Genomic DNA, 20,580 nt, shown 5'->3' with positions numbered 1-20,580 from the left:
TAAGCACCATACAACGGTTGAAATGAAGCAGGCCTATGTGTTCATGCCTTGACCAGCCTCGCATCCCTCCCTCCCCTGGTTCTCTGCTGAGTCCCCCAACTCTCAAGTGGCAGCTGCACACAGTGAGATGGAGGGTCTCTGCCAAGATCAACAGATGAGCTGGTCTAAACTGGCTCTCTGTGTGTTCTGATTGTAAATTGTGCTGGTGATGATTACAGAACTCTAACACAGGATGTCGACTCTTAAAACTGTCCAGAGAAAATAATTTTTTTTTAAGCTCAGGAAAAAATTTTTTGTAACTTTTTTTTTTGTGGCTTGGTGCATAGTGTTGTGTCTATAAATTTCATATGATTCAAATGAATTCACTCAAATTAAGCAACTGTGTTATTTAAAAAGGAGGAGGAGGAGGAGGGAGGCCGGGGCTTGGCTCATTGCAGGGCCCTTCATCGTGGGCTGTTTATATAACAGCGCTGTAGAGGGGGTTTCTCCACCCGCACAGCAGCCATGCACTTCCCACCACCTGCCTGCTGAAGATATTCCTAAAATGATGGAAGTCTAGGATGTGATATTCACGTCTTACCAAGTAACTGTTGATACCTTTAAAAAGCTAAACTGCCAGCTAAAGCTGTTTTCTACAGTGTTGTTGCATTCTGCAACATTTAAACTTTCAACCCCAGAGGCCATTGTGAAACTATCAATATGAAGGCACTAGTCACTGGAGTCTGATTACATTTAGTTCTGCATTTTAATTACATATGGATTCTATTAACTAAACCTTTTGCCTTATAGGCAACATTTTAATCAAATTACTATAATTTTCAAATATGTTACAATAGTTTGACGAGTTAAAAGTTCACATTCCTAACATATTAAATATCAAAAAAACTTCACATGAAAAAAGGAAATACTCCTTACAAATACGCTAATACATTTGCAGATTACTTTGGGGACTTTTTGACTACCTCGTTACAAGTTATATTGTGAGATTTATATAACTGGTGTACATTTACAAATGGGTTATTGGTGCTGAATATAACCAAACTCAAGATATAATTATGTTATAAATTTAGAAACACACACTCATTTTATTGTTGTAAATTGAAGCAAGAACAAAATGAAACATAGTTAGAATCCAAATTTTCAAAATCAGTATTTGTAACTTCGACTGAAGAATTTTAGAGCTGAGAGGGAATTGAGATTTCATCTAATTGAAATCCTTCGTTTTAAAGCCAGGAAAACCCAAGACCAAGGAGACTGTATAATTTATTTTCCAAAGCTTTGTGAGGAGTTGGTGACAACGGTGGTTCTAGAACCCACATTTCTTCTGATTCCCTGTCACGCTACTTTCCAGCACAACCCACTGCCATTCTGTGTAAGCAACGATCTAGCTGCCTATCCATACCACCCAAAAATGAAAAGAAATATTTAAAAAGTATTGTTTTCAACATTTATTCATTTTTGGGGTGCCTGGGTGGCTCAGTCGGTTAAGCGTCCAACTTCAGCTCAGGTCGTGATCTCGCGGTCCGTGAGTTCGAGCCCCGCGTCGGGCTCTGTGCTGACAGCTCAGAGCCTGGAGCCTGTTTTAGATTCTGTGTCTCCCTCTCTCTGAACCTCTCCCGTTCATGCTCTGTCTCTCTGTCTCAAAAATAAATAAACGTTAAAAAAAAATTTATTCATTTTTGAAAGACAGAGAGAGACAGAGCACGAGCAGGGGAGGGGCAGAGCGAGAGGGAGACACAGAATCCGAAGCAGGCTCCAGGCTCTGAGTCGTCAGCACAGAGCCCGACGCGGGGCTCGAACCCACAGACCGTGAGATCATGACCTGAGCTGACACTGGATGCTCAGCCGACTGAGCCACCCAGGCACCCCCCAAAATATTTTTCAATGTGGTAAACCACACACAACATAAAACTTACTGTTGTCATAATGTTAAAATGTACAATTCAGCGGCATCAAGTATCTTCACAGTATTGTGCGGCCATCACCACTTCAGAGCTCTAGAACTTTTCCATCACCCCAAAAGGAAACCCCATTCCCATTAAACAGTCATTCTCCATTCCTTCCACCCCCTTTCCATGTCAACCACCAATCTGCGCTCTGTCTCTATGAAGACAGAACATGCTTATTCTGGACATTTCGTATAAATGGAATCATATAATATGTGGCCTTTTGTGTCTGGCTTCTTTATTTAGGATAATGTTTTCAAAGTACATCCATGTTGTAACATGTATCAGTACTTCATTCTTTTTTATGGCTGAATAATAGTCTGTTGTCTGGTTATATCATATTTGTCTACCCATTCATCAACTGATGCATTGCTTCCTCCATCTTTTGGCCTTTGTGAACAGGGCTGCTATGAACCCTCGTTATTTTCCTTTTTTTTTTTTTTTCTTTTATGGTATTCTTTGTCAGTGAAAATGGTATCTCGTGGTCTTGATTTGCATTTCCCTACTGACTAATGATGTTGAGTATCTTTGCCTGCATTTGTTGGTAATTTGCATATCTTCTTTGGGGAAGTGTCTATTCCAGTCTTTTGCCCATTTTAAAAATTAGGTCATTTGCCCTTTTTTGTTGAGTTGTTGAGTTCCATACACTAGATCCCAACCAGATATATGATTATAACTATTTTCTCCCATTTTGTGGGGTGTTTTTTAATGCACAAAGGTTTTTAATTTTGATTAAGTCCTATTTGTCTATTTTTTCTTTTGTCACTTATGCTTTTGGTATCATATCTAAAAATTTATTGCCAACTCCACAATCATAATTTATTTCTATGTCTTTTATTAAAAATTTTTAGCTTTTCCATTTAGCTCTTTGATGCATTTTGAGTTAATTTTCATACATGGTATGAGGTAAGGGTTTAAGGAAATATATTTTTTAAAATAAGCTTTCTACTTCTGAAATAAATCTCTCACACTCATACTTTTTGCTAGACCAAGGCACATATCATTGCTATTATTGGTATATCATTGCATTCATTTATTGAGTACCCACCATGTAAGTAAAAGGCACTAAACTTGGTCAATTTATGTCTATGTGGGTAAATATATACTAGAAGGGGTCTCAAAAAAATCTGACAAAGTTTAAAATTATTTAAGTGGTATGCTGAAAAGAATGTTCTTGTTTGTTACAAACAATTTGGAGTTTTTTGTTTGTTTTTGTTTGTGAATAGGAGAAGAAATGTACAACTTATATTAAAGTATTTACTTAAAACTATCATAGATACAATAATATATAAATTATACTATTCCTTCTCATGAAGTGTTGGCTAGAAAAGCATATGAAATATAGTATGATAAGAATTTCAGAAAATTTTGTGTGGGAAAAATTTGGGGGGAATTATGGTTTGTGCAAAGTATATGTTCCATAACAAGTATGTATTGAATAAATATCATTGAAGGAGTATTCTTCCAATTAATTTCAATTCAAATCAACCCGCATTTATTAAAGTCAGATCATTATAATGAATTTTAAAAAATAAATAAGACATGACCTCACAGACTCACAGTATGGTAATATATACACAATTAATTGATTATATAAGTCAAAGTATTTAGACAGATAAATGCACTGATAAATGAGTATAACAAAGGGAACCTTTACTCCTGCCAACTGGGAGATGAACTGAAAACCAGATGGAGTCAGAATATACCTGGAATGTCAATGATAAAGAATTTTTACTTCATCATAAAAGTTCAGAGCCAAAATATGTTTTGAGGCAAGATGTGGTCTGCTCATATTTGTGTGTTAGAAAGATAACTCTGGCGGTACCTGGGGGCTCAGTTGGTTAAGCGTCTGACCCTTGGTTTTGGCTCAAGTCATGGTCTTATGGTACATGAGTCCAAGCCCTGCATCGGGCTCCATGCTGATAGTGCAGAGCCTGCTTGGGATTCTCTCTCTCTCCTGTTGTCTTTGCCCCTCCCCTGCTCACTTGTGCACTCTCTCTCTCACAAAATAAATAAATAAACTGAAAGGAAGAAAGAGAAAGAAAGAAAGAAAGAAAGAAAGAAAGAAAGAAAGAAAGAAAGAGAAAGAAAGAGAAAGAGAAAGAAAGAAAGAAAGAGAAAGAAAGAAAGAGGAACAAAGAAAGAAAAGAAAGAAAGAAAGAAAGAAAGAAAGAGAGAGAGAAGGAAGGAAGGAAGGAAGGAAGGAAGGAAGGAAGGAAGGAAAGAAAAAAAGAGAGAGAAAACTCTCACACTAATGTGGCAGACAAGATGGAAGGGGGAAACTACATTTGTGGAAACCCATTGGAAAACCATTGAAATAACTCAAAGAAAAGTTATTGTGATCACAACAGTAGAAAGGTGAGAATGGATCTAGGGGATCTGGGGTGATAGAAACAGTGAGACTTAGCAAATGAGTAAATATTGGTGGTAGATGGAAAGTGGGGCAAAGGTTAAGGCTTCTGCCTTGGCCTGCAAGGTGGATAGTTATGCCAGGGATAAGGAATGTAGGGAATGGAGAATTTGGGAAAATGGGGAGTAGTAAAGTTGAAGAAATGTTAAGTTTGGGACCTCAGTGAGTCTGTGGTGTTTGCAGAAAATTGAAGCAGAAATGCCTGAAAATCTAACAGGCAACTGAAGCCCTTCAAAGAACCCAACTTAGTAAGAAAGATAAAATTGTAAGAGAGATACCCGTAAGCATAGTCACATGCTATTCTTTGAACAACCAGTATAAAAAATTAGAGCATTAGATTGTCAAATTACCATTTATATTTTCTACAACTCTATTACTGATTGATGACAATGACCAGAATTTGAAATGTTCATTCATTTTTTTTTTAAGTTTATTTATTTTGATAGAGTGTGTGAAGGAGGAGCATAAAGAGGGAGAGAGAGAGAATCCCAAGCAGGCTCTGCACTCTCAGCGCAGAGCCCGATGCGGGGCTCGAACTCACCAACCATGAGATCATGACCTGAGCCAAAACCAAGAGTCGGACACTTAACCAACTGAGCCACCCAGGAGCCCCCGAAATATTCATTCTTGCCACTCCTTGCTCCACCCTTGCAGTATTTCATTACTGAAGAATAGAACTATATAAATATGTTATATTTATTATATATATCTTTTATATTTATACTTACATATAAAATCGAATATATCTAATACAAAATGTTTACATATTATTCTAGACATATAAATTATATATTTATTTAATTAAGCATATTATATTTATGTATTAATATACATATAAAATTTAGAATATCATGCCCCTATAGCCACTATCCAGGTATCATTCATCATGAAAGTGGCCGTCTTAAAGTACATGATACAAAAACTAAAAGACTAGAAAGGAGGTGTGCGGCCAATAGAATATGCATTATTACCTTCAGGCCCCTATTCACTATACCAAACAAAGCTTGAGCTTCTGGAATATGAGAAACCTTTAAAAGTTTGGAAATGTGTGTCAAGGATCAAAGGAAAATGCCTGCATGCTGACTGGGCTATCCTACCTTTCATATTTTATGTTTCCCTTATTTAGCTCTGTTAGTCTCCAGGGGCTGGAGGCGGAGCTCGTGATAAAAATACGGGAGAATTTAATGAGCATCTAACTAAGCAATATTTAGCAAAAGGGTAAAATGAGTGTTGTTACAGCATCAAATGTCAGGGACTTTTAAGAACTAGAAAAAAATGAAATTCGGAGTTGGGAAAAGTAAATACATAAAGCAGAGGGAGTAGATGTTTGCAGTTCAGCTGTCGGAGACGCCCTCAGAGAGCCCAGACAGCTGAGAACCTCACTTATAACCACACTGATCTGGCCCCTCCTCCGTTTCATCCCTCCCAGTTCGCCATCTCATTCGCTCTGCTCCAGTCACACAGACAGCCTTCCAATCCTTGAGTACCCCATATTTTCCCATCAACTACCAATTTTTTAATTTAAGTTTTTTATTTTAATGCCAGTGTGGTTAACATACAGTGTTACATTAGTTTCAGGTTTACAATATAGGGATTCAACACTTCCATACATCACTCGGTGCTCATTGTAAGTGTACTCTTAATCCCCTTCACCTATTTCACCCATCCCCTCACTTACCTCCCCCTGGTGACTATCAGTTTGTTCTCTAGAGTTAGGAGTCTATTCTGTCTCTATTTGTCCCTTTTTTGCCTTTGATTGGTTGGTTTGTTTCTTAAATTCCACATATGAGTGAAATCATAAGGTATTTATCTTTCTCTAGATCCATCCATGTTGTTGCAAATGATAAGATCTCATTCTTTTTATGGCTGAGTAATATTCCATTGTGTGTGTACACACAAACTATATTCTTTATCCATTCATCTATCCACTTGGACTGCTTCCACAACTTGGCTATTGTAAATAATGCTGCAATAAACATAGGGGTGTACATATCTTTTTGAATTAGTGTTTTTGTACTCTTTGGGTGAATGTCCAGTAGTGTAATTAATTACTAGATCATAGGATAGTTCTATTTCTAATTTTTTGAGCCACTGTTTTCTTTCCACAGTGGCTGCACCAGTTTGCACTCCCACCAAGAGTGCATGAGGGTTCCTTTTTCTCCACATCTCCGCCAACGCTTGTTTCTTGTGTTTTTGATCGTTAACCATTGATTGTAGCCATTCTGACATTTGTGAGGTAACTGCCTACCTAGTCTTCATGTTTTTCAACTAAGGTTTCAATTCCTCAAGTGGGTCATCCCAAGCCTACATCAGGTCCCCAGGTTCTGCGTTCTCATAGCCCTCTATGATTCGACTTCAACATCATTATTTTTTAATTATTTGTATCACAGTGTATTTTCCACTACACCTGAAGTGCTGTAACAGTAGTGATTTGTCTTGGGCCACACTTCATTCTCATAGGAAAAAGCACCAGACAAGAAATCAGAGGCCTTGGGTTCTAATCTGTTGGGTTCTAATTAAAAACCTGGCAGCGAGACTCCAGAATCTGTACTTTACTGCACTGCATAGCCTTTCCCAACAAATTATGTTATGGCTTATGGCTCACTTAAAAAAATTTTTTTTTCTTGAATGGTTAAAAATCTCAATAATAAATATCTTGAGTCAACTGTGATAAAGTACTTGAAAGTTCATGAAAGCAACTTAACTCAAGTAAGTTACTTAAAGTGTCTGTTTCTCCATCCACACGACACTAATACTGACAAATAATCCTTCCTTCCTCTTTCAAGAAAATGTAACAAGAAACAAATGTGACAAACTATTACTTGAAAACTTAAGAGAAAGGGGATTCTTGTTTTTTATTTTCATCTTACCTGAACCAAAATATCTAAATCTTTCATCTTTATTAACAATACGGTACTTCTTGACAACTATCAAATCTGACATAATCTGAACAATATGCAAAGATCTCTTCCCTGGGAAGATACTAACTGGAAGGCTCCCCTGATGTGTAATTTGTTATTTTCTCATAAATAAAGTACTATAGAATTGAAAACATACTGCTTAAACATACAGGGGAAATGAGGCAAATCAATACTCTAGCTTGCAGCACTGTAACTCACAGCAAAGTATTCGGGTTTGGCATTTTGTGTTTCACAGACTGCAATATCGTGCATTTCTCCCCAGCCATGGGTCTGCTGGCCTCCAAACACCCACAAGTAATTGGTTCTGACTGCTGCACCGTTCTCTGCTGGGCTGTCTGTGGCTCGAAAGCTCTTCACTTGAAGCCCTTTCTGGTTACTATTACTCAAAATAAAAGCTCTAGAACAGCCCTAAGTTAATGGGTCAAGGACCAACACACTGAAAATGTTAAAGTACTGGCAAGTGCACAATTGAGGAGAACTTTTCGATGCACTCCAGCAATATTATTATTATCTGTGGAGCAGAAAAATGACAATAGCGCCTTAAGAGGGATGAAGTTTTTAAAGATGACTATTCATGTCTACAATATGATCAATCTCTTTCTATGCATTACAACACCAGGATATGGTAAGTTTTTTATTCATAATGAATATTTATTTTTCATTCTTAGTGAAATGGCTGGAAAAGATGGTTAGTGAACATATACTGACTCCCCTCAGTTCATTAAATAAATGATAACAATGACAACTATCATTAACACTGTACTTAGTATGAGCTAAAAACACTGACTTATAAGGGTTGTTTTAGGTCTTTGCCTATGCATCATAAGATTTCCTCATGGTTACATATATTTTTTTAAAGCTATGTGTATAGCTTAGCTGTGGGAAATATATGTAACTATCTGAAAATGTTCTTTATTTAATTTATTAAATAAAATTTATGGTGAAAAGAAATTTATTAAAGCACCTGCTAATATGCCAGACAGTATCTTTAATCCTCAGACCAACCCTACAATGTAGGCAACTTTATCTACACGTTACAAATACAGAAACTGATGCTTAGAGTATTGTATGGATAATAAACAATTTATTATATGGATAAGTAAATATATTGTATGGATAATAAATAGCACTGCACATTCGGGCCTGCTTGACTCTAAAGCCTTAGATGAGGGCCTGTGGGTAGGAGGTGATGGTAGGTTGGGTGGGTGTCAAAGGTCAAGACAGCCAGTTCATCTGAGAACCCGGTAATGGGTTTTGAGAATGGCCTAAGTAACAAGTTATTAGAAAGACCAAATAAGAACATCAATAGCAAAATGGTCAGAGGCAGAATCAAATCAGATTATAGAGTAAAAGGCGAGGATTGGATGGTGCAAGAATGGACTGGAAATATATGAAGGTGGGGTTTGGAGTGACAGTTGCAAGCAGTCTTGGGTTCCAATGGGTACAGGCTGTTCGGGTGCGGTGGCTGCCTTTACTTGAGAAGGGGAATGGAGCTAAAGCAACAACACATTTTCTATTATACAAAAAAAAAAAAAAACAACAACTTCTTATACAATTTAATTCATTAAACATTTGTATTATCCATAAGACCTATTCCTCAAATCAAAATAAAATATAAATTTTTATTGCTCTGCCCCTTAACAAGGTGTCAAATTGCTACACATTCTTCAAAGGCTCCTACAAGCATCTCATCTTTTAATGGCAACGTTAGGAAGAATGAACACCACTTTCATCTGTGCTCCAAAGACTTTGCACATGCCTATTTTTGTGATTTGCTTCTCTGTTTGTTTCCCTTGTTAGAAGAGGAACACATAAGAGCAGAGATCATGTCTTATCACATCTGTCTCCATAAAACAAGTAAAGTGGTAAACAAAACCCCCCAAATACCCATAATTATATTAAATGTATGTGGTCTAATCATCCAATTAAAAGACAGAGATTGTCAAATCGATAGACAAAACCGAACCAAACTATATTTTTTTTATAAGAAACTCACTATAAATATAAACACAGGTTAAAAGAATGGAAAAAATATATCATGCAAACACTAGTCAAAAAATATCTAGAGTGTGAAAAGTTGAAAACTGAAATTATAAAAATGAACAGTATGGTGAACGTGGTCAAAACCAAAGCGTATATTCATTCAAGAAGATATTGAAACATGATTAATTCACTCCCATATTAAGGCAAAACTCCCTGAATCCTCTCTGAATATTCCATTCCTATGTCTCCCACTCAACAGCTAAATCCTTGAGATAGTTTTTAAATTCAGTGGTTTGTTTTGTTTTCTTTTCTTTTCTTTTCTTTTTTCGTCAACTCCCACTTAACTTTCCATCTCTTACTGAAAGAGCCTTTGCTAAGGATCCCAAGGGCCTCCATGCATTAAATCCAAAGGCCATTTTCAGTCCTCACTTTACTTGATCTTGGGCAACATGTGACACTATTGATATGTCACCCTTGTTAAAACACTCTATTCTCATGGCATCACATTTTTTTGGTTTTCATTTGATCTCTTTGCCTATTCCTTCACAGCCTCCTTTCCAACCTTATCTTCTTCTTCTTCTCAAGCATTGTATGTTGGAGTTTTTCAAGCTTTAGTCTTAGGCTTTTTTTTCCTCTTACTCTAAAACTTTCCCAACATAGTCTCATTCTTGCTAACAGCTTCAAGTCCTATCTATATGACAATGACCTAAAATGTGCATCTCTAGGTTGGCATTTTGCTTGAATTCCCTATCAAGCCACCTTTTTTGGTATTTCCAGTTGGATGTCTCAAACATACCTCAAACTCAATATACTCAAAATTCAACTCACAATATTCTCTCCTATTCCATTGTTTCTCTCAGTAAATAAGGTCATTGATCCATTTCCAAAAGGAAAGAATCCAGGAATTATCTTGCATACCCCTTTCTCTTGTTCTTCGCATCCAATTGTTTCTTCATGTTACAGCCAAAATCATCTTTTTAAAAAACCAAACTGAGAATGTCACTCCTTCTTTAAAGTTTCCAATGACTCTCCCTTTACTCTTAAAACAAGGGCAACAGAGTCTGACTTCTGTCCTTCTCTCTAGACCATTCTTATCTCACTCAAGTCACTCTTTCCTTTGCTCTCTTTATTCCAGCCACACTGGTATTTCTCAATTTCTTCTTTCCATCATACAGTCTTGTAGATGTTCCCATACACCTCCTGCTGATCTGGAACACTGCTCTCTTCCTGCATAATTCTTACCAAGTGTTCAGATATTAATTCAAGCATCACTGACCGTGAAAAGGCTTTGCCGATACCTTAGTCTAGGGTAGGCTCATTGGCTTAAAAAAACTCTTATATGTGCTTTCGGTTCTTTCCTTTCAGGGCACTTATCCTGGTTATTAATTACACATCAGTTTAATTATATGAAAATAATTTCTTCTACTATTAGATTTTAAGTTCATAAGAGCAAGAATGATCTGTTTTGGTTCACATAGTATTACTAGGACCAGAATTGTGCCTACTATAGAGTAGATGCTGAATAAATACTGAACTAATGGATAAAGAATTAAAAATATAATACAAAGAAAGCAGAGCTCAAGTAAGTAGAGACCAGAGAGCCAAAGAAGGAAGTTGATAACAAGTGGAAAAAAAAAAAAAAAACACAAGAGAGGAGTGCTTAAAGAAGAAAGTAGTTAAAAGCTTCATATGTTGCAGAAGAATTAAAAGGCATGAGAAGGAACATGGCATTAAAAGGCATGAATACAGAACAAGCAGAAAATAATTTGTGACCTCTGAGAAAATAGTTTCAGTGGAATGACAGACTCAGAAGCCAGAGAGCGGCAAAACTGAGGAATAAATGGGAGATGAGCATATAGAAGAAGCAAGGAGATCACTTTTCAAGAACGTGTCAGTGAAAAGGAGGGAAAGACAGGCTGCAAGAAAGGGCAGAGAGCTCAGTCACTGGACCATACTGACAGTGATCACAGAGGAAGAATTGCAAACTCGAGGCTACAGTAGGAAGCAGATCAAAATGACAGGATTCACAGCTGAAGATGGGAGGTTAGTAAATAATCTTTTAATCCAATTACTTTCTATCAAGATAAGGGTGATAAAAATACTAGTGAACTTTTTTTTAGACTAACTACTCACTAAGAGCAAAGCCAAGTCTAAAGTGCTTCAACACTTCTCACTAGGGCTCCCAGTATCTCTGTTAGGGAGTAGGGTCATTAGCCCATTTTACAGATGAAAACTCTACTTAGCCACACAATTTGCAATTGACAAAATTGAAATTAAATCCACATTTATTGACTTCTATGGCACACATTATTGATTCCTAATTCCCTTGTCCCTCGACTCATTATAGCAAAGAGTGTCCACACGACCCATTTCCAGACAATGGGATATAAGTGGAAATATGTTCAGAGCTTCCTTGGAAAACCTATTCTTTTTAAAAAATATAAATACTTGAATATATTTTTAGATATTTAATGAACTATTATCTATTAAATTTCTATTAAAATTTACCAGTATTTAAATAAATTTATATGAAATACAAATATTTAAATTGTTTTTAAAGGAAAGCCTTCCAAGGCTTTTGTCAAACAGATATTTTTGAGCCACCCCATCCTTCTGACTTGGGTGTGATCATAAATCCGAGATCTGGCTGCTGTCTTACGACAATAAGGGAACAGCAGAGAAATCACAGAGAAGTTGGACCACTATCAGCCACAGGACAACAGACACCTACTTCTAGACTTCTTGCTATGTGTGGGAGAAAAGAACACAAAGAACCTGGATTTTCTTAAGTCATGTTGGTCAGGTGTTCTGTTATTTACACTTGATTGTATTCCTAACGGATATAATTCCAAAACCCATGCTCCTGTCTACCAAACTGTACCACCTGTCATCTATGAAATACAGAGACTGAGGCTCTTCTCCTCAGAGAGTTCTTAAGGAGTTCAAGTGTGAAAAAGCATACACAAATATATTTAAAAAATAAAATTATTAGGCCAATTTATTACTGTTTCAAAAATAGTCATTTTCAAATAAGGAAAGAGACCTGAGAGTAAAGATCCTATAGAGATACAGGATCGGGCAGCGTTCTCCTAGAAAGACACATTGTCACAGCCTGGGAGATTTTTCACATTACACACGTCCCCTTTTGAGAATCGTTGCTAGGGTGAACCACCTCTTACAAATAAGATGGTGAGCATCTCCTTACAGATGTGTTCAGAAGGGGAAAAGGCGGAGGAGTTAAGTTTTATGATGGTAGTGAGGCACACTTTCATTAAGGCATTAGTAGAACAATAATTGATAAAAAATTTTTTTGAATCCATGGGGAAACAATCCTACCTTATCAAGTTTGGCCTTTCTTAAAATAAAAGTAATTACTTTTATATGGATAGCAGTAACAAACAATAAATAATTGTATGACCCAACAAAGCTGACATAACTAAACAGTATAATGAAATACTAACCAATGGGACCAGAGAGCTCACAGGAAGAAATGTGAATAGGTTTCAGAGAAAGGCTAAAATAAATTTAAAATACTCAATTTTTTAAATAAGTTTCCTCTTTAATTTCTCTTGGTGGAGATCAAATTTACTACTCCCTCATTAAGAAATTAACAAAGTCACTTTGAAAAACTGAACTTGGGGCACCTGGATGGCTCAGTTGGTGAAGCACCTGACTCTTGGTTTCGGCTCAGGTCATGATCTCACAGTTTGTAGGTTCGAGCCCCACGTTGGACTCCACACTGTCAGAGCCAAGCCTATTTGGGATTCTCTCTCCTCCCTCTCTCTCTGCCCCTCCCCTGCTTGTGTTTTCTCTCTAAATAAATAAATAAATAAGTAAACTTTAAAAATAAATAAATACAAACTAAACTCAACATCTCAGGTCCCAAATAACTGGTTTGTTCATTTATTGGATGAAGTGCTAGTATTTTCACTCAGTGAGCATCAGTTAAACACCTACTATGGGCCAAACTGTTCTTGCCTCTAGAGCGAAGAGGAAATAGCAGTGAAGAAATGCCCCAAATCGCTTGTCTCTATGGAACTTATATTCTATGAGGGTAAGGAACAGACAATAAGCAAATAAATAAAATGAGGTTTATGTCAATCAATAATAAGTGCTACAGTGAAATAAAACAAGGAAGATGAAAGGTACGTAGGCAATATGGGGCGAGAATGAGACAGAGGTTGGGGCTAGGGGAAGGCTGGTAGCTGCAATTTTCTTTTTTTTTTTTTTTTAATTTTTTTTTTTCAACGTTTATTTATTTTTGGGACAGAGAGAGACAGAGCATGAACAGGGGAGGGGCAGAGAGAGAGGGAGACACAGAATCGGAAACAGGCTCCAGGCTCTGAGCCATCAGCCCAGAGCCCGACGCGGGGCTCGAACTCACGGACCGCGAGATCGTGACCTGGCTGAAGTCGGACGCTTAACCGACTGCGCCACCCAGGCGCCCCTAGCTGCAATTTTCAATACTATGGTCATTTCATGGGACGCGAGCACCTGAGCTAAGATCTGACGGAGCTGAAGAACTAACCCACAGCCACGCAGCTATTTGCTTTCATGCTAACTCTTTTTCTGTTGAATACACCATTGAAAAGGGTCAATCGCTGAATGGCAAAATGATACCATTTTTTTCCCTACAAGTCACCCTGATCCATTACAATCAAACGAAAAGAGGAAAAAAGACATTCCAATGATTGGTAATCTTCTGAATCTCACTGTTGATACATCTGACTTTGGAGAAAAAAGTTTAAATGCTTATTTTATTCCCTTATTCACTGTTTGATACTCCCCAAACACATAATTCAAATGTAGAACATTTTGTTTAGTCTTAAATGAGCCCAAATTTCATCCTGGGCTAAAATTTGAAGACATAAAATGGCCGCTGAAACTGAATTTTAATCATGTAGATGAATCACAACATGCATCTTTAGCTAGGCATGTATTATGGATAAGTCTAGTTTTCTACAGAGAATCATCACATGTTCTAATTACCATTTTGGTTATACGCATAATTAATAATATTCTGTCTTAATGGGACACACTGAATCTTCAGACAGTTGCAAGCTTTAACTATGCATACTGCCAAATCCAACTGTCAGCTGCCCTGCCAAACACAAAGGAATCTTGATGTCGTGTTTTAGCATTGATAACAGTATGCATATCTTTATACATGATACAATGGAAAAATTAATTGCCTTTCTTTCCTCAAAATTTTCTCCACACTAATAATTTTACATTGCTTGATTGATCATTTGCGCTAAATTATATATACTGGTGAGTGATCTTATGAGCCATAAAAACATGAATGTAATGTGACCCAAGACACAGAGAAAAAATTAAAAAAACATCGCAGGACTTACTGATTGTAAACTTTCATTTTCCCGTAAACAAGCTGTGTGAAGTTCTGATTTCAACGTTGCAATGTGACTTCGATGAGATGTCATTTCCTTCTCTAATGTAGCAATTCTAGTGCTTGCAAGCTGGTAGACATCCATGAAACTTTTAATCATAGCCTTAAGAAATAAATATAATGTCACAGACAATTCAAATAAAGCTGTCCCCAAAGAAGAATTTCCATAATTTGAAAGCAAAGTCATTAAAATTTTAAAATAAACAACTTTTCATCTTTCTTTAAAATAAGAAAGCTAAAGTTCACATTTTATATTGAGAACAGTGACTATTTTAAGAAAGTTTGGGAGAAAATAATTGAGATTTCTTTTCCAGAGTATATATTTAAATAAGATGTACTTTGATCTATTGTGCTTAAAATTTAGAATGCAATTTTTAAAGATGGCACACTTATTTGCTCTGTAAAGTTAAATTCAAGTTGCAATTTGACCTAAATTTCAATCTTAAGACGCACGATAGATGGATATATATAAGCAAGATATTTTAAAATGAGCTGAGTTACTAAAATTTTCAATCCACCTAAAAAAAAAACCAAACAAGTGTTTTGAAACAAAAGGAGCTGAAATAATCCTGTAATTGGATAAGAGCAAATAATGTGATTCTTATATTGTACAAAAAGCATAATTTTTTCATTCATATAATAGAAGATTGCTCTTACACTATGTATAATAAAATAAATAACATAAGCAAGTGTGTGTAAGTTTTTCTCCCCGCTAAATAAATTCTATTTGGGGGACTGTTAGACCTCTGTATTACATTTTATTCATATTTTATAGGCTTTTTCTTCTAAAGCAACTAGTAGTGAATTTTGAGTTCAAGAATACTATCACACCTTTTTTCAAAAAAGTCTTTTAAAATACTTCAAATATAGCAAAAATCAAATATTTCAAAGACATATTCAGATACAATGTTATATTATTTACAAGAAAAAAAAATGTTCTAACCACAGCAACATGTTAGTAAAATGGTAGACAGTCTGAGCATTTCCAAATTATATTCAATCTGAAGGGTCTGATTTGGAAAAGCTTTGAGAAACGAGATATTTGAGCAATTCCAAATGCACATGAAATAATAATTTGGTGAACAAAAAGTAAGAAACAGTGTATACAATGTCTAAGAAACAGAAGTACACTAGCCATTTGTAGGTAATAGTAAGAAAATTCATACCTTTTTGCCTAATAAATTCCTATTTGCCCTAAAACATTAAGCTCAGACACCATCTTTTTCAAGAAGTCTTTTTTGAACCCAAAGCACTGTTAATTTTTACTCTGGCCCTGTGTGGGCCCCTCATGCTTGCTTTTACTATAACGTTTATTGCTTTAGCAGAAATGTATTAGTTTACGTGTTTATCTTTACTAGACCGAGGAGCTCCTAAAGCCAGACACTATGCCGAATCTCTGTATCACCATGGATGTTAGTGGCCCATGGTGAGCGCTTGTTTGAATGAACGAATGAGTGAATGAATGAATGAAGGTAAAACTGGAAAATATAAAAAAACCACAAGTTGAGGCCATATGTTGGCATAGAATGCCTTATAGGAAAGGATGAAGATATTTTGGGAAATACAATCTTAACACTCTAATGTATAAATTATTAACCATACTTTGTTTAAATCAAAAAAAGAAGTGAAAGCATGGCTGTAGGCACAAAAGGATAGGATACACAAAAGAGAATTCTATTACCCAACACTAAATAAGCCTGGTATGACTTCATGTTTGGGAACATCTCTACCTTACTTTGAGTTATTTCAAGGTGTGCTTATAGCTAATACTAACACAAAATATTCCCCTGGGCTTCAAAAGTATGTAAAATTCAGAAACTATAAAACCATATCTTCTTCTTCCAATGCCAAGTCTCTCTCCACTCTTATAAATTCACTTATCTCCACCATTGAGATAGTGGAACCAAAAATCACAAGTCCTCTCTTTGTCTGGTCATCGCTCCGCTACTTACTTAGCTTTACACTGCTGGGCAATGTTATGTCATCTCTCTGAACTTCCATTTTATCCCTCCATGAAATAGAAAGAAGGGTCATTTTCTTGCCTACTACCAACCTGTTGTACGGCTCAGATAATGAAAAATCTACGATAAAGTCATTCTCTCAATCCTTCAACTACATTGCAGCTATATAAGAAAGCCCTCTAAAAATGGTAAACTACTGAATTTCATTGAGTATTACCATTGCTCTATTTTTATTTTTGATGTTTATTTATTTTTGAGAGAGGGAGAGACAGAGTGTGAGGGGGGGAGGAGCAAAGAGAGACAGAGACACAGAATGCAAAGTAGGCTCCAGGCTCCCAGCTGTCAACACAGAGCCCTGGGCCAGGGCTTGAACTCACCAACCATGAGATCATGACCTGAGCCGAAGTTGGACACTTAACCACCTGAGCCACCCAGGCGCCCTGTTCTGTTTTTAAATTCTCCACTAAGATATTAATGAGACAACCTGTGATAGGTGGTTTGTATACATATGTTCTTATTATATAAGGATCTAAAATGTATAAAAGTCATAAAAAGATATGTAAGTGCTTAATGAATAAAAAAAGTACTTTTCTATCAGTAATAGGCTCCTGGATTATGATTTCACTGTATGGTCACAATGGAACTGGCCTCTAACATTTAAGAATAAAAAAGCTCAACATTTAAAAAGTTATCCTATTTCCTAAATTTGGAGAAACATATTTCATGAATTCTCATGTACATGATACCCTTAAAGGAATACATAATATAAATTATATCCCTTCAAACCTTTTTTTAAAAAAAATAAAAGACTTTTTGAGAAGTTACATCTGAATTTTTATATGGTGGATGAAACAAAAGTCATAATTATTTTGGCTCCTTCCTTGATCTACTTTTTTTTTTAATTTTTTTTTAACATTTATTTATTTTTGAGACACAGAGACAGAACATGAACAGGGGAGGGTCAGAGAGAGGGAAACACAGAATCTGAAACGGCTCCAGGCTCTGAGCTGTCAGCACAGAGCCCGACGCGGGGCTTGAACTCACAGACCGCGAAATCATGACCTGAGCCGAAGTCGGCCGCTTAACTGACTGAGCCACCCAGGCGCCCCCTTGATCTACTTTTAATAACTAAATTCTAATATTCAGTGCAGTATTAAGAGAAATCATATATTACTTCTTTAGAACACTAAAAAGAATATAGAAATAAACTGTTTTTGCATAGGATTTAGAACATTAAACATTTTAAATCTTTTATTTATTTACTTTTTTAATTTTAGAGAGAGGATACAAGCCGGGGAGAGGGGCAGAAGGAGAGAGAGAGAATTTCTCTTTTAATGTTTATTTATTTTGAGAGAGAGAGGGAGAGAGCACACGCGTGAGCAGGGGAGTGGCAGAGAGAGGGGGAGAGGGAGAATTCCAAGCAGGCTCTGAGCTGTCAGCACGGAGCCAGATGTGGGGCTTGGTCCCACAAACCATGAGATCATGACCTGAGCCGAAATCAAGAGTTGGATGCTCAACAGACTCAGCCACCAAGATGCCCTTAAGATCTTTTAAAGCAGCATTTTGTTTGAGAGATGAAAGCAGGGTTGTTTTTACAACACCTATCTATGATGTCTTTTCAGAGTAACAAGGAACAGTGATAAATACAACATGTTTCATGGTACAAATAGGTTTAAAAACGACCCCACCTTTCTAAAATGAAAACCTCCTTCAGAACTGAAAGGTGTGTGGTGGGGGTCGGGGGTCAGTGACATTGCAGTTATTGAAAGAAGGACCAGATCTTTTGAAGAATAAAGAATGTTAACTTTCAATATTAAAAAGTGATTCAAACTGTGTAATAAAGGATTCCAGCGAAAATCCATCTCTTTAATACAAAGAAAGGCATCAGGTTGGTAGAATAAGTGGAAATGACAGTCTGGATCAACTGAGGGGGGTGGGGGAGGAAGGAGCGAGCATCTGATGACTTCTGCATCAATCTCCCAAAGTCTAAGCTTTCACAACACACCTCTTGCCCATATTAAAACATCACACCGTTCTACATTAGCAAACAACGACAGCACAGCACGGTACTGCATATAGCATGCCCAGCGCTGGAGAATGTATTCCGTGTCATCTTGGGCCCTAGGGATTTGGACCATGTATCTCAGTGGGGCTTATCTAGTTACACGAGAAACAGAACAAAAGACAGTTTCTGGACCAGAATAGCCTTTTGTTTCAGAGATCATCTAGAGTGTTTATAATCAACATAACAAGATGAGAGAATCCAAACAAAATTCCACCTCCTGTTCATTTTAAGGAAAAGTATAAGTGTTTTACTGTGCAAAAAAATTCTGAGCTACAAATAGGTGACTGTCACTTGAGCATGAGGATAATATTTATATAACTCGTTATGTATGTATTATGTAATTTAGACCGACTTCAAAATTGAATTTCAGGGGAAATGGGATCCTTGGGAACCTGATGTCAGGAGGAGAAATTAGTGGAAAATGTCATAAGACCTAGATGCCAAAATAGTAAATCTTTTACTTATATTTTTGAGTAATTGGGAGGCAAAAACCTCAGATATTTCACTTTAAATATACCTATAGATATACTTCATTTCTATATACTATATAAAGTAAATATGCCATGTAAAATACCAAAATGCGAAATATAAAAAGTCCCCATAAAATGGGGATAATAATTCCTTTTTTTTTTTTTTGAGAGAGAGAGAGAGAGAGCAGGGGGAGAACAGTGGGAGAGAAGCATAGGGAGAAAGAGAGAAACAGAGAGACAGCAAGAGAGAATCTTAAGCAGAGCTTGATCCCACGACCCTGGGATCATGACCTGAGCCGAAATCAAGAGTCAGACACTCAACCTACTGAGCCACCCACGTGCCCCACTAATTCCTATCTTATAAAGATTTTGTGAGGATTAAATGAGTATTAAGACCTGAAAAGATCTTACCTATCTGAAACATAGGAAACACTCAGGTAAATGTTAGCTGTCATAAAGATAATGACATCAAATTAGGAAAAATATTTTTTAGCTCATAAAACAAAGATTCAATATTTCTGAGGGGTATTATTAGACATGATGTAAACATTTTAAATATTAGGTATTCCACACATATGGAATATATTAAAGTCCTTCCAAACATAAAGAATTTAATTTAATTTTTTTTTTTTTTTGAGAGAGAGCATGCGTGTGTGTGAGCCTGAGCAAGGAAAGGGCAGAGGGAGAGGGAATCCTAAGCAGGCTCCACACTCCATGCAGAGCCCCACGTGGGACTCAGTCTCATAACTGTGAGATCATAACCGGAGCCAAAATCAAGAGTCAGACGCTTAACCAACCGAGCCACCCAGGCGCCCCTCAAGTGCAAAGAATTTCAGAGGCCAATGAATATTTACTTCCTAACAACAAAACTTCCCACTGATTATAAAACAGTTCCTATTTATAATGTTATTCTTATAAGTTTTTCTTTAAATTCCAGTTAGTTAACACACAGTGTAATATTAGTTTCAAGGGTACAATATAGTGATTCAACACTTGCATACATCACCCAGTGCTCACCCCAAGTGCCCTCCTTAATCACCCATTTAGCCCATTCCTCCACCCACCTCCCCTCCAGCAACCCTCAGTTTGTTCTCTATATTTAAGAGTCTCTTACGGTTTGCCTCCTCTCTATTTGTATCTTACTTTATTTTCCTTCCCTTTCCCTGTGTTCATCTGTTTTGTTTTTTAAATTCAACATATGGATGAAATCATATATTTGTCTTTCTCTGATTGACTTTATGTCATTTAGCATAGTACACTCTAGTTCCACCTACGTTGTTACAAATGGCAAGATCTCATTTGTGTGTGTGTGGCTGAGTAATATCCCATTGTATATATACCACATCTTCTTTATCCACTCATCAGTTGATGGACATTAGGGTTCTTTCCATAATTTGGCTATTGTTGATAGCGCTGC

At 36.6% G+C, this 20,580-nt stretch overlaps 1 protein-coding gene across 1 annotated transcript in view; it reads right to left on the bottom strand.

Annotated features, from left to right (window-relative positions):
• The window catches only part of CCDC171 (coiled-coil domain containing 171), a 310,063-nt gene that overhangs the window by 30,764 nt on the left and 258,719 nt on the right, over positions 1-20,580 (bottom strand). Inside the window, exon 25 of the mRNA XM_047064791.1 lies at positions 14,618-14,770. Within this exon, the coding sequence (XP_046920747.1) occupies positions 14,618-14,770 (153 nt within the window). The remainder of the gene's footprint in view (positions 1-14,617; positions 14,771-20,580) is intronic.

Source organism: Lynx rufus, unplaced genomic scaffold (assembly GCF_022079265.1).
Source record: "Lynx rufus isolate CCGP_SWC_20201006 ecotype Redwood Valley unplaced genomic scaffold, mLynRuf1.p SCAF_10, whole genome shotgun sequence".
Lineage (NCBI taxonomy): Eukaryota > Metazoa > Chordata > Mammalia > Carnivora > Felidae > Lynx > Lynx rufus.
The sequence above is the reverse complement of the archived record's forward strand: the minus strand, read 5'-3'. Positions and strand labels throughout refer to the sequence as shown.